The sequence below is a fragment of the Nicotiana attenuata genome, unplaced genomic scaffold (assembly GCF_001879085.1).
Source record: "Nicotiana attenuata strain UT unplaced genomic scaffold, NIATTr2, whole genome shotgun sequence".
Taxonomy (NCBI): domain Eukaryota; kingdom Viridiplantae; phylum Streptophyta; class Magnoliopsida; order Solanales; family Solanaceae; genus Nicotiana; species Nicotiana attenuata.
Window position 1 is genome coordinate 120,781 of NW_017670373.1, and position 16,064 is coordinate 136,844.

General features: G+C 34.7%; 1 protein-coding gene across 1 annotated transcript; it reads right to left on the reverse strand.

The window, feature by feature from the left end:
* Positions 1 to 792: 792 nt before the first annotated feature.
* Positions 793 to 4,394, reverse strand: LOC109238524 (probable WRKY transcription factor 12). Its single transcript, XM_019404999.1, has 4 exons — positions 3,908 to 4,394; positions 3,514 to 3,587; positions 2,578 to 2,739; positions 793 to 1,199 (listed from the first exon to the last, which is right to left on the reverse strand). The coding sequence occupies exons 1-4, from the start codon at positions 4,214 to 4,216 to the stop codon at positions 1,037 to 1,039; spliced, it is 708 nt and encodes a 235-aa protein (XP_019260544.1). The 5' UTR covers positions 4,217 to 4,394; the 3' UTR covers positions 793 to 1,036.
* Positions 4,395 to 16,064: the final 11,670 nt, after the last annotated feature.

Genomic DNA, 16,064 nt, shown 5'->3' on the forward strand with positions numbered 1-16,064 from the left:
CAAAATTTCATGATAAAATAAGTACGGACTAATAGAAGCCGCAAGAAAGGCTGGTTGTGCACTTCGCCCTTTGTTTTTCTTAAGAGGAGCTCATATTCTTGGTACTGGTTATGTTTTTGTTTTCCCTTTTTTTTTCCTAACTTACCAGCAAGATATTTAACCCAAATTAAAAGACAATGACCATATGTATGATAGCTCATTCCATTAGATGTAGTAGGCTCAACTTCAACTGACCAAAAGAATCACAAAATAAACCATTAGGAGAACAAATGTTAATTTGGTTGCCCTAATTAGAAAGAAAAGGAAAAACTGAGGGAAAAGGTTTAATTTTAGACGTTTACTTCAACTCTAACATCAAGCAACGTATTTCTTCTGTAGTATAAAGGTACTCTTTAAGTATTTAAGTTGCAGATAATACTGTTAAACATCAGATACTTTAAAATGCAGCTTTTCCTGTGGAACTGTCGCCACCAAAAAACTGAATATGAATGATGACTTAATTAAGCAAAACAAGCTGCTATTAAAGGTGTACTTGTAAAATTTGTTCAACCATAGATGTACATGCTAATAATGAATCCAACACTAATATTAGGATCTTGTAGATAATAATCTCTAATAAAAGCATCATAAAATATGTACCTGATGTGGGAACGTTATTTTGGTATGGGAGAACAAGCAACCCTATAGAAATTTGATTTCTCCCCCTTGCCCTAGCTATCGCACATTATATTACTACGATTTTAGTGATGCAAATGTGTATGGAGGCAGTAATCATAAATATTGAGAGGACCAATTCAATTATAGGGTTTTAACTTTAATATGATACATTCATCCATGCAACCAAATGAATGGACAAGATTCGTCCGCTATAGAATATAAATTATGAGCTTTGACATAATGTTAAGCCATACATAATAAGTCCACCATAGTAACATGAAGATAGGCACAATGTATATGATTTGTGGCAATATATATATGGTTTGAAAGAGGTACGTACTAATTAATATGGTATATACAGAATTAATCTCTCATATTTCTAGAAAGAGGTGAAACAATCATGTTCTGAAGAGTTTGAATCATCAGAAGGAGAATGGTTATGTCTACCTTCATAGGTTGTTATTACCATACGGCAATCTTCTGAAAGTCTTTCAACTCTCTTCTTTACTCGACAATTACTATGTGTACATCTATAATAACTCCTGCAACAACAAGAATATCTGATTAGAAAAGTATTACAGGTTTGCTAAGCAACGAATCAGAAATTAGTAGAACCAAATCAATTTGAGGAACAGTTGTTACATAAGTATGTACAGTTAAGTTTTGTAAAAGCAGAAGATCAATATATAGTAAATGGTGGATAAAAGGAGCTATATATAACCGATAATTTAAACTTTTGGGCTAATTATTAAACATTCAAAGGCTACTTTCCATTTTGGAGCACGATATAGATTAAGTACTCCCTATAATTCGATTTGGGAATTGCTTTATATTATTAACATTAATAAAAAGTATATATAGAACGAGAGTTTATAGTAAATTTTTTAATTTCTTTAGAAATGCTTAATTAAGTTGCATTGAATGTTATAACATGCAGTGGCTATGTATTTTCAATTCTATTTAGCCATATATTTTGGCACAAATGACAAATCAATCAACACAGTTCAAATCTAGATAGGTCTTTCTGTTATAATTCGAATGTTCTCCCAAAAACCATGAATATCGGCATTTTAAAAGTTACTCCCTTTGTTGCATTCACAAAGTTTGAATTTAACGGTATGAACAAGTGCATTTTGAAAGACTTAATTCTATAGTTATTAATAGGTAGATTTATTTAGCCAAACTATATATAACGAAATATCTCTCACCTCGTTTAGGGTATAATACATAGGAAATTTTAAACATAAAGTAACTGGAAAAAGGAGAAAAATACTTGAAACAAATAAAGCCAAAGTACAAAAATACAAAGCAATAAAAAGGAAGCAGAGAAAATAATGGTTAGAGGAGAATGCAACAGATGTAGATGGACCACCCCTACTGTCAACACTCCCTCCCACTTCTCCATATAGAGTAGAAGTAATAATACCAATTTAAACATTATTTCTTCTACTTCCCAAAACTATATGTAGGCACACGATCATTTTCCATTTTCTATTTTAATTTAAACTTGAAAGAAATTTGGTAGTATGAAATATTAGGTTCAGTGTCCAAATTGTATCATCGTTCGAGAAATGACTACTAATGCGAAGTTGGGAAAAATTAGATGTGGTTGCTATTTTCACAAAAAATTAAGTGTAGGAGAAGGAATTAAAGCCAAACAAATTTCCTATACTTTGTACGATAAATTTAAGTCTTTTTTGGGGAAAAAGGATCTATTGTCTCTGTTCGTCTTTTGAGCCAAGGGTCTCTCGGAAACAATATTTCTACTCCTTTGGGGTAAAGGTAAGGTGTGCGTACATTCTATCCTGACCCCACTTGTAAGATTTTACTTGGTTGTTGTTGTTGTTGTTGTTGTTCTATTTGGGAGAAAAAGGAAAACAGAAGAAACTGGTAATTATTAGGGCAAAGATCATTAGGTACCTGGGATGAAGGCTATTCTTGACAACTTTTTGACCATATTTTCTCCATTTATATCCATCATCAAGAACATCAATGTCACTCCTTGTTTGGAAACAAAACCTTGGTTCTCTTAGCTTTCTCCTTATCTTCACCTTTCCTTTGTCTGAAGATGAACTCTTCCACCTACACGTTTTAGAGACCTCAATGTTAGTAATCACTTGAGTTCACAATAATATATACAAAAATATATAGATACTTGTGGTAGCAAAAAATGAAGTCTAATCATATGTGTTGAATCTGATGATACACATGTGGTAAAAATAGTTGAGCATTATAATATAAGTGGATGTAGCACTTTGTCCTTCTCAAACTGCACTACACCGTCCACCACATAGTACTACAAAACCACAGTATTTATACACATGTTGAATATAATTAAAGAGCCTAGAGACATTACATGAAATTATATGTCTGCCTGAATTCCTAGATCTTCGCAGATTCTAATCTAAAGCATGAAGAAACTTCTCTAGGGTAATAAATAGTGGAGTTGAAAATAGAGGAGCAAAGACTGCTTTTTTTTTCTCTTCAAACATCTGGTCGTCCGATCCGTAACCTACTGGTCCGACTAATTTGAATACGCCTCGCACACTAAAAACCCCAGTATGAGTTGAGGGGTTTTAGTGTTCACCACCGAAAAAGAACTTCATTATGAGGACTCAAACTCATGACATAAGATTAAGGGTGAAGAAACTTTTACCATTCTACAACAACCTTCAACAGTTCTTAATTAAGAGAAATCTACCGCTCAAGGCTCCCTTCTTTTAGATTCAGATGGAATGAATTTATAAGCATAAAATAGCTCTTTTTGCTAATGAAATTTGTATCTATGCCCAATGGTAAAAGACTAATAGAACATTTTTTTGAAAATAACTCAGAGAGATATAGAGGGAGAGATACCATGAATTGTTACCCTCGCTGGCATTACCGGTGCAATTTTCGTCATTAACAACCTTGGGATCTAGTATTTCCACCTATGAAAGATGATCCATAGAATACACACCATTAATTAGTCAACAAATTAACACAAAGTAAAAAAATTAAGAATAAAATAGAGAAACCCTAAAAGAGATATCACAATATTTGATTGTGCTATATCACAAAGACGAAAAGAAGCTTGTATTCTTTTTTCTCGTATGATAATAGTGACTGGATCAATTTGCGCGCATCTGACTATTTCACCAGATTCTTGCTATCTTCCAGCAACACAAATTAAACATCTCGTATAACTCTTGTTCATTAAAACTTAAGCAGATGAGATGAGAAGAAGTCTGTAAAACAACCGAATAATTACCTGGTCATTATTCCAAGAAGGTCTATTGACAAATTCATTGTGGTTAAACCCTAGGGCACTGCTAATGTTATTCGAGGCGGCGGCAGCGGTGGCGTTTGTAGTGGTGGTGGGAGGCGTAACGGTGGTGGCGGCGGCAGCTTGAAGAGGCTGAGGTATTTGAGAAGACAGCTGTGAGTGTGAGGAAGGAGGAGCTAAGAAGCTCATCATCTGGTTATGATCTGCAAAGTGTACAAATCCCAAATCATGAGGTGCTGAAAAAGATACTTGTAAGTCGTAGTTGTTTAGCTCCCTTCCTTCACCCCTTTCCATTATCGTTTTTAATCGTTTAACTTCTTGATGTTTTGACCAATTTCTTCTGTTGTTGCTACTTCTTCTTCTTCTTCTTCTAATGGATGTGTATTTTGGTCAATTGCATGTATTCGTACACCGTGTGGGGCTTCAAAAAGAATATTGGTGTTATTTCTTTCTCCAACATGGGATTTAAAGTTCTCTTCTGGTAACTGGTAAACGCTACAAGAATTAATGTAGTAGAATTATATAAGCATTTATTTATAAAATTTTAAATGGCCGGTATGCACGAATTATATTATGTAAAAAAATGTAGTCTAGTCCATGTATTTTTACGACGACGACAACAACAACCACCCAGTATAATTCCATTAGTGGGGTCTGGGGAGGGTTGTGTGTACGTAGACCTTACCCCTACTCTGGGGTAGAGAGGCTGTTTCCGATAGACTCTCGGCATCCTTCTCTCCAAGAATTCCCACCTTGATCTTGGGGTGACTCGAACTCACAACCTCTTGGTTGGAAGTGGAGGGTGCTTACCATCAGACCTTACCCCATATAGTTTAACATATTAGATTTATTAGGTTACCTTCTTACTACTATATTAGAGATTTTCCTAGAAATTTCTTACATAAGTAACATTGTTGTATAGATATTAATTTCTTACTCAGCCATGTGCATAAAATTAAACTTAATCGCATCTGATTTCTCCAAACTATATGATGCATGCCAGGTATTTGCATATATACTTTTCTCATTTAACAATGGTCCATGGTAAATGAATATTTAATTTTACTTTACTAAATTACTTAACCCTGATAAATTTATAATTTTGTGTAAATATCAGGGTAATTGCTCATAAGTATTTACGTTCTCAACGTTGTCTGAAGTCTACCTACAGTACAAGATATAGTGTTATATAGACCCATAGCATTATCTTGTAGAGGGAGATCAGAGGATAAAATGCATTGATAAACTTGAGGAACAATGACCTCTTGTTAAGAACAAAAGAAAATTATAAAATAATATGAACTTTTTTGTATTTCTTAAAAGTTTCTGCTAGTGGATTCTGCATCCTTTTTTTTTTTTTCTTATGCCTCATAAAACAATGTGAAATGTTTTACTACAACTCTATATCTATCTATATACAGTTCATTTTCTTATAAGGAATTACTAAACAATTGTAAGGGAAATTGCCAAATTGGTACTCATACATTTGATGGATCCATTATAATATGGGATAGTTCTGCAGGATAAATTTGGAAGCTGGTAACGTATGAAAATAGACATTTATTTCTCTCTGTGTAATCATAAATCACAAAGAAAATTGAAAAGTTGAACTAATTTGTTAGGCTCTCGGTGGAGTTTGATAATAACAATTACTTTGGAACTAAGTATTTTTTAAATAATCATTATTATTGACTTATCATGCACTAAACCATTTTAAGCACTTTTATAAATCGGGAGTTAATTAAAATGTTATAACCATGAATTGTTTCAGCACATCTTTGGCAATTGTAACAAAAGTAATTGTGTAATTTCAAAATATGACAGAAAATCATGTCATCATGATTATCATTCTTTTGTTTTTTCTTTCTGCTTGTAAATACTTGTCATTTACAAGATTACCATAATAAGCAATTTTTTAAATTTTTTTTTACCTAATCCATTATGCGTAACGTCGTAAAATCACCGATTGGACACGCATTTCACTTAATCGAATATTTATCAGTTATATTTAGTAAGAAAAGTTATTGAATAATATTTCATTACGTAGTAGCTTTTCGGAAAAATAAACAGAAATATTACAGTACTGTTATAAATAGAATTGTATTTATGGTGAATGTCTATATTTAGAGAGATTCTAGGGTTCATTGCTTGGTGGCTAAGTCACCATCTCCCTATAAATAGAGGGTTCTATTCTATTGTAATTCATCCCAAAAATCAATAAGAATTCTCTCTCTACTTTTCTCTGCAACATTCTTCTTCTTCTTTTATTGTTCATAACACGTTATCAGCACGAGACTCTAACCAATTGAGTAGAAGCTTTGGGATTGAGCATAATGATTGTCAATTATTCCATGAACTTCCTTCATGATTAAATTCTGGATTTAAGGTAAGTATTTTACTTTATTTTTCTCTTTTAAATTCTTGAAATTCTATAATTCGATTTTATATACAAGCAAAGACAACAAAGTTTGATTATAACTCTAATGGAGTTTGTAAGAAATTATAACCACCTAAAGTGGTAAAAATTTCTATGTCTTGCCATGATCAAATTCATGTATGATTATGGGCACAAAAAGTGAAAACCCGTCCCATTGAATTTGCTCCATTCTCATTCCCTTAAGAGAATGTGATTGCAGTATGTGATAAGTCTGAAAGAAGACAAAATTAAAACTATGAATGTATCAATGGATGTGGACGTGGCAATAGACGAAATTATAATCGTCATCATTGTGATAATGAGAATAATAAGGATTCTCAAAATAATCCCCCACTTTGTGAAAATAATATTTGTCATCGATTTGACATGAGATTTTATAAAGCACATATAGATGATTATGGTCCATTCATGATGTGAATGTGACAACATCTTATTTATGAATACATATTCATTCTTGGAAGAATATGAACGTGCTAGTGGTAGTGAATATACCACACTCACCTCTAAAAGGAGGTTTGAGATGATATAAGAAAATAATGTCATTATTATGGCATGAATGGTCATTGGTCACGTACCTATTGTGCGCCAAAATATTTCGGCATTGTGATTATTAAAAGTCAACGGTAATGCAAGAAACAGATCTTGCATATAATTTTGACCATAACCATAATGGTATAACTTTCTCTTTAAAATAGATATTCACCATATGGGTGTTGATGAATATGTGGTACTACAAAATTAATTGAGAACTCTGCAAGAGCCAATTATTGCTATTTTGGAGAAACACAATTGATTACCAATAAGGTATTGTGTTGTAGTAAGTCTCAAAGAAACTTATTTAGTTTCCAAAGTATACGCGAAAGCGGTTGATTATATTGAGACTATAAATCAAGGAAAGATTTAATATCTTCTATTACTACAACTTGTAGCTGGGTAATATGTATGTGAAAAGCTACCCGTTTTATTCTCCAGTTTGTACTACACAAATAAAAGAATACCGCAATAAAGTGGATATTTATTGATATAGAAACCCATATCATAGTAAACTTGGAGTTTATTGATAATTGCACACGTCATGGCGTAAATCTGAAGTTTATCAATATTCATAATTTATTCAGTTGGCATAAATGGTTTAGCCATATCAATTTAAGTATGATGTGCAAATATGATAGAGAATTCACATGGGTAAATGTTAAAGAACTAGAAAGTTCTTTACGAATTCTCTTATGTTGCCTGTTTTCATTAATTAATATACCAACTAAAATTGGGATTGAATCCCATGAATGCTGGAAATATCAAAGGTGAATATGGGCCCATTCACCTGCCATGTATACCACATAAGATGCATCTACGAGATGGTTACATGTGCGATTATTATTAACCCGCAACATGGTGTTTGCGAGGTAACTTGCTCAATAATTTAATTTCGAGCATAATTTCCAGATTTTTTTCAAGATAGTTCTTCTTGATAAGTTAGTTTACATCACAGTTGGTTTAGCAAAATAATTTATTGAGTGCCTCCACTTAATAGCTAAATTATTGCTTATGAGAACAAAGTTATCTATATCAGTTTGATATACGTTATATACGAAAGTATATTATTTTCTCCCCTCACAAGTGGTTCAGGGTCAGGAACCAAATAATTTCATCTTATTATTATTGATGTACGGTGTATATTTTCATTAACACCATAATGCACAAAGATGGATTTTCAAAGTTGAGGAAACAAGTTAGTTTTTCTAACATGAGGGGGAGACAAGATACAACAGTTGAGAAAAAGTTACATGGAATGAATTATCATTTGTACATCTAGATCCCCGAATAAAATAATATGAACTTGAAGTTCATAAAAGGATAATTCATGTGCAATTTATTGCAAAGCATGCCAGACGCATTTGCTGACCCAAAGAAAGTAACTATATTCTCATTGCAAATGCTCCTATTAAGTCCTAGAAGGACAAAGTCTATGGTAAGCTTAAAGCGTATAGACAATCGGTTTCAAATAAACTTCTTGATAAAGAAGATGAGCAAATGATCAAAATGATCATAATAAAGGAGGCAAGTGATCTAGAAGATCACATGACATAACACTTCATAAAATCTCATGAGAGATTCAGGTACCTGAATATACGAATGAAGAGATCTCTATGTTATGTCTTTATGAAAAATAAGGAGGTTGGAACCGATATAAAATGTTTGTCGACGACATTGATTATAGCACTAAATATATATGAGGATCTTAAGTCTGGAGAAACAATTCAAGTAGAATTTGGTTTCATATGAAAGACAAGTAGTTTTGGACCTGCAGTTCAAACACTTAAAAGTATAAAGTCAATGGTGTGTGCTATCACCTTTATCTATCTTATATGTCTAGCATGACATGAAAACTTGATATGCATCTAAAGTCTATTTATTTGGCTTATATGACTTAACAATCCCCGAAGGATTTAAATTGCTTAAAGCATATAGAATTCATGGTCATGAAGTACTACATCCTCAATGCAATTTGTGCACAAATGTATCTTGCTATAACTATATGCATGATAATATGATAGCAAGAGTTTTCACCTCTATGTGAAGATATTGAACTGACGATTCCAACAAGATCATATGAAGACAATCCATCTCTATCAAGAATGATGATTTCAAGGTGCAATATATTAATTCAAGTTAATATGACTGATTTGTTTATCAAATATCTACCAAAGATCTTTTGAAGATGGTGCACAAGATTGGAATGCAAATGCTTAAGGATGTGAAGTGATGCTCTCATGAGGGGGAGTTAATATGCGTTGTACTCTTTTTCCCTTACAAGGTTTTGTCCCACTGGGTTTTCCTTATAAGGTGTTTAACGAGGCAACCAAAAGGCGTATTGTTAGATATGTGTACTCTTTTTCCTTTTCTAGAATTTTTTCCCACTGGGTTTTATTTTAGTTAAGGTTTTAACGAGGCACATTATCTGTTGAATAGACATTCAAGGGGGAGTGTTATAAATAGAATTGTATTTATGGTGAATGTCTATATTTAGAGAGATTCTAGGGTTCATTGCTTGGTGGCTAAGTCACCATCTCCCTATAAATAGAGGGTTCTATTCTATTGTAATTCATCCCAAAAATCAATAAGAATTCTCTCTCTACTTTTCTCAGCAATATTCTTTCTTCTTCTTTTATTGTTCATAACAAGTACATAATACTATAATACAGTTTACTTTTGTGTACCAATTATAACGTCGATGACTAATAGACTCTTCTTTTAATTTGTTCTTTTTCTCTTCGCTTTTTGTTAGCATAGGTCCATTATAAGGAACATTGTACCAAATGTAAAAGGATATTTTTTTTCTTGGTCCAAAAATGAAAAAGTTAAGATTGCAATCTTAGGCAAACCTCGGCTCTAAGTTTTTAAAAAATCAAAAAGGAAAAAAAAAAAAACTTTCCTTTAAAAAGAATGACAAGAAATTAACATCCACTCATCAAAGGCAGTTTTACCTTGCATAGTGATCCTTTATCCTTTAGATTTACTCCAAACTTACATCAATGTACCACTTGCTTTTTCTTTTAATAAAAAAATACCACTTACCTAAATCTAACTAGTTTTAAAATCGTCGTAAAAAGAAGTGTATTGTGCAATCACCGTACTTAGTTTATATATATATGAAAGCGTGAATATAGTACTAGCTTTTATTCTATGTAAAAACATTCAGAGGCCAATCTATGTAGACAATTAGCAACAACAAAAAAACACATTTAGAGTACCCACCCACCTCCCACACCTCCCCCCTCCCCCCCTCCAAAAACGGGGGGGGGGGGGGATTGGTGACCATGACCTAAAATTATTTTATTTTTAGTCGTGAAATAGAATTGAATATATTCCATCTCCATGATAGGATCGTTGTTCTCCTAGCTCTCTAACAAATGCGTATTCGTTTCACTTGATGAATACCGTGGGTACGTGGTTGGTTGATATGTAAAGTTTGTAAATTAAATTATATCAAATCAAGTATCTTCGTACAGATTTATTATATCAAATAAAATTTGCACTTGTAAACATGCATTATTATTTATTCATGTTGTTCTAATCGAGGTTGGATAGACCAAGTCTTACTCTCCTTCTCCTTTATCCACTAATTAACTATTAATTAATTAAGTTGATGATATAAATAAATAAAGGAAATAAACAGAAAAAAATTCCCATGTTATCTTGGAACTCTACCAATGTTTTAAAAGGCGGGGCGTGATGCGAGGGCGTAAGCCTTGAGACATGGGGCGTAAGTCCCACGGATCTTTAAATTTTACTAATTTCAAGAATTTTAAGATAGTATAAAATATAAAATAATTATAAAAATTACATTAAAAGCACAAAATTATAAAAAATAATCTATTTGAAATATAAATTATAATTCAACTATGAATAATACGAAAAGTATGACATATATCATAATATGCAAATTAGCTGCAACGTCGTTACAACTCAAACATCAAAAGTAATGTATTCGATACGAAATCTTATATGTATCTCTTAAGTAGTAATGAATCTTGAAAGAATTCGATATTATAATTTGATATTTTTCTTAAAATACTCCTTTTAATTAATATGCTTTCTATTTGAAAGAGAATATTTTTGTATAAAAATATAATTCACAATTTAAATGTGATTCTCTAGCATCATTTATTTTTAAGTTTCAACAAGTTAATAAAGTGAAATATAATTCACCATACAATACCATGATAACTAATTATTTGTAAATAGTTACTAGCTAATACTGAGCTAGTAAATTAATAAGTATTGTATCTCGTAAACGTGAAAAAGAATAATATTTAGAAAAAGAATTATAAAAAAAATTATGGACTATTATATAGTAAAGACATAACAAAAGTTAATAAATAAATACTTTTTAAATGAAAGATTTATATAAAATTAACTATCATAGTAGTCTTAGGGATAATGTGCAATAATTTTTATTTCAATTATGACATAAAATACTGTCAACTTAATGATATATGATTAAGAAAAAAGTAATTTTGAATAGACGATGATTTATTAAGAAAATTTGAGGATTTACAAGGTTAGTTACATGCAATTGCATAAAGTTCTATTAGGCGAGCCTAGTACGCTGGGCGTTGGACATATCCGGGGCGTAAGCCCCGATGGATGAGGCGTAAGCCTCACGGAACTAAGCCCCACACATAAGCTCAGGGGCATTTTACGAGGACACCGCCCCGGAGCGAGCCCCGGACGAGTCCCTGTTCTGCCTTTTAAAACAGAGAACTCTACTTACTACTATGTGAATGGTGTCTGGCTGTGTAACAAAGCTAGAAAGCGAAAAGCCATGCAAAAATTCTTGAAAGCAATGAGTGTGGTAGGGTCATCAGAATTTTCATGCATGTCAAAAGATTGTCTAATGAATATTAGACAGTGGAAAAAGGATTAAGACGATAAGCCTTTCTAATCCTGCCAAATTTGATTCCATTAATATGGATATCAATTTCCTACTCAAGATATCACTCTCTTCTCTTACATACCTCCTTTTTAAAATTTTATTCGCAACTGATCATATTTTTCAAATTGTGACAGAAGAAGAAAATTGTCATAAAACTATAAGAAATTCTTCATAAGTTTCACCCACATTGATGAATTCGGTCATATATAAAACCATCACAAATTTGTCATAAATTTGATTGAGGTGACAATACGTACCATAATAACTACTATGATTGATTAACATTTTATTTATAGACATATGTCATATATTCATTGAGTTTGTATAAAAAATGAGTGCGGAAAATTTTAATAGCTTAGTTGGATGGCTGCCTAAACTTTTAGCTTCTTAGTGAGGATTCGATTCCCTACCTTATCGTTCCTCCCTCATTTCTCCTTCCCCTACCCCCCCCACCCCCCCAAAAAAAATTGTGATTTTCTCCCTATATAAAGGAGAAGCTACGCCTAGAAAGGAAAACTATGTCTATCTTAATAACCATCCACACTCACGTATATCCCTTTACTTTTGTCTTCTCTCTCGGCCTTCCACTCACCACTCTGATATTGTTTTCATCAATAGTGTCACTAGATCTGTTGACCTTCCTCCTTCGTACGTAGGGTTTGAAAAGACCATAAAATATTTTTATTTTGTGCTCTAAACCTTGTATACTTTATATCCATTACTGACTTGCTAGTGTTACTGCTAACTAATTTAATGTAGAATGGCACTCTTAACTTAAGAAAAACATGTGTAAGGTTACTACTGAATTATAGATATTCAACAGTACATGCTTTCAAATTTTGTTGAATTAGCTAGCTCATTTATTTGTAGTTAATATATTGTGGATCATTCGAGTAGTAATTAAGAATGCACAAGTTGATCCAGAAAAGACTAAGAAGTTATTTTTTTTTTTTTTTATAGATATTCAATCTTTCTAAGTGCACATAATAGCAGTAGGCAGTAGCAGGCCAAGAGGAAGGACAAGATAGTGAAAAGAAATCTAAGACAAAGAACGAAGAGATAAAGCTAAGATTGGACCTACACACACCAAAAAAAAAAAAAAAAAAAAAAAAAAAAGAGGAGAAGAAGATTGGACCTACAGTTGGTCAAACTATTGCCACTGAATAAGCTTCTAATGGTCAAACTAGTTTCTTTAATTTTCTATGAAAAAGAAAAACATAAGCAACCCCTCATGACATCTATGGCTATAATTCATTTCAATTTATATGATGATATTTAATTGAACATATATAGAGCTTAAGAAAAAAAAAAAGTTCATGAGTTTGAATTAAAAATAAAAATGTGCAAACATTGTGTGGGACGGTTGGAGCACATATACTTTTGACTATTAGGGCTTCTCCTTCAGCTGCATCTTAAACATTAGCTTTAGCCTTTAGGATAAAGAAAAATAGCATCATATTTTGTAGCAGAAGGAAACGTTCACTTAATTAAAATGCATAGTTCACAAGACAAATATTTATTGTTACCAAAATCAGGAAAGTGACTGCATAAATTAAAAGGACTCACCTTTAAGAGGTTTATCTTTACATACAAAGCCATAAAGAACCAATAAGCTAGAACTCGACTAATTTGTTTATTAAAAGAACCAATCTTAAACTCGTTCTGTAATTCATTTATTAAACGAGTTGACCTTACAAATTATGCCACGAGTAGACGTATATTTTTACTATATTATGACTTTTTGGGACGTTCATATATGTATTTATTTTTAATTCGTTGCGAAGTTTATTTATATACAAAACGTCAGATATGATGACTTATAGGGTCAAATTTAACCCTTAGTATCTCTACGCCAGCGGGCGCGCCCAATGAGTGTACGCCGACCAACGTAGCGGGTACGACTCGGCTGTGAGGACGAAAGCGGCGTCGTTTAGAACTCAGCGTCTACACTAGAAAGACGTTACCTATCTCTGTAACTTTTTGATTCTTTCGAGGAAGGTCTTCTATTATATAAAGGAGACCTCCACATTGTAAAGAGGGGGCTATCTGATCTAATACAACTCTCTCATTTTCTATCTTTCTCTCTCTATATCTCTACTTCCGATTAATATATCTTATGAACATACATTATCATCTTTGCATCTCTAGGATTATTATATTTGATTACGATTTACCCTTCCTCTATTTTTTGATTGTTTTATCGCTTACAAAGTGCATCAACAACTTTTAAGCCAAACAATTTGGCGCCGTCTGTGGGGATTTCGAGAATCAAAACCATAGTATCCACCTAGAGATCAACCAACCACTATTCTCTACACCACTCAAAAACAGGAAATGGCCGAAAACAACGCCAGATCGAAAGCCATAATGGGTGTCACAGCCAATCTCCTAGGTCCTCTCAACGAGGCCAGTGACGATGGCATCCTGAATGAAACCCCAAGCATCACACCAAGCGCAGAGATCTCTCCTTCCCCATCCGAAGGCCTGACGATCTTACGTAAGGGAGCTTCCACATCTACAGCCACGGAAGCACCCTCCGCGGTCAAAGAGCTATTGGAAAGATGGCTAACAAGCGCTTTAAGTGGCTTGATTGAAAAGCCACCGCAAAGTAACGTCGTATTTACACCAACGGTAGGTACCATTGCTGCGGTGGGTGAACCAGAAGTTACACTGATAAATAACAGACCCATCGAGACGCAAACCAACGATGGCACGCTAACAGCCATCTTAAAGAAGATGGAAGAAATAGAAAATGAAAACGAGGCACTCCGCGATCAGATGAAGGAACATCAAGAGAGGGTCGACAAGATCCCCGGTGCTCCCAAGTTACTACCAAAACGCGACGTAGGAAGATTCGTCGAACAACCATACACCGAAGAAGCTGCTCCTCACTCCACCCCTAAAACCTTCAAAATGCCTCCATACTTGAGGGTCTATGACGGAACCACCGATCCCGAGGACCACCTGATCCACTACGTCACTGCCGTGAAAGGCAACGACCTATCAAAAGAACAGGTACCTTCAGTACTACTGAAGAAGTTTGGCGAGACGTTGACAGGAGGGGCCTTAACATGGTACTCTCAGCTACCGGCTAAAGCGATATCAACGTTCGAGGAAATGGCGGATAAATTCGTCACAGCCCATGCAGGCGCGAAGAAAGCAGAAGCCAGGGTAAACGACATCTTCGCCATCAGGCAAAACGCAGGCGAGGGACTCAGGGACTTCCTGGCAAGGTTTAACAGGGTAAGAATGAGCCTACCAAATGTATCGGAGGGTATGGCAGTCGCCGCTTTCCAGAACGGGCTAAGCAGAAATGGTTCAAGGGCGACCAAGAAACTGCTGAGCCGCCTCATGAAATATCCCCCTACCACATGGGAGGAAATCCATAACGCTTATTGCGCAGAGGTGCGAGCGGACGAGGATGACCTAAACGGGCCGACCCAACGGTTAACGGCGATACATTCAGAAACGAGGAGAGATCGACGGAACGAAGGACGACGGGAACCACTCCCTCGTTCCAACAGAGAGCGACATCAGCCGTACACCAGATCCTCCCATCCGCCCCCAAGGCGACACACACAGAACACACTACAGCGACACGTCGCCCCACTACGAAACAGAAGAGGTTACGCCCGCCTTTATTAACCGGGCCATAACTTTTGTGTGTCTCCTTCAGAGTTAGTGTACGCACTGGAGAAGCTAGGCACCCAAGGGTGCACTGGCCGCAAAAGATGAAATCAGACCTGCACAAGGAATCAAAGCCCTGTGTGAGTCCTCAGGACGAGGGCACAAAACCGAAGATTGCATCGGCCTACGGAAGAAGTGGTCAGGATGCTAAACCAGGGATACCTAGGGAGCTACTCAGTGACAAAGGAAAAATAAATTTCACGCGGACGGGAACAGTCCCACAGACCGCCAAAGCACCTTCCCCAACTCGCACGATAAACATGATCGTCGGAGGCGGCGACGAGGCAGCGATCATCACGTCAAACTCGCCACCACACACAGGCTAAAGCGGACCATCGCCACACGAAAGTATGAGGACTTCGAAGTAGTATACCTTCGATAAGTCCGATGCCACGGTTTGTCTTTCCTCATTATTGATGCTTTAGTTATCACTTTACGTATCGGCTGACGGATGTTAAAGAGTCATGATCGATGACGGAAGCGGCGCTTGTATTATCCACCCAAGGGTCCTCATTACAAATGGGACTCGAGGATAAGGTAATACCGCGCTGCATACCTACTGGTTTATACAATGCAGTAGA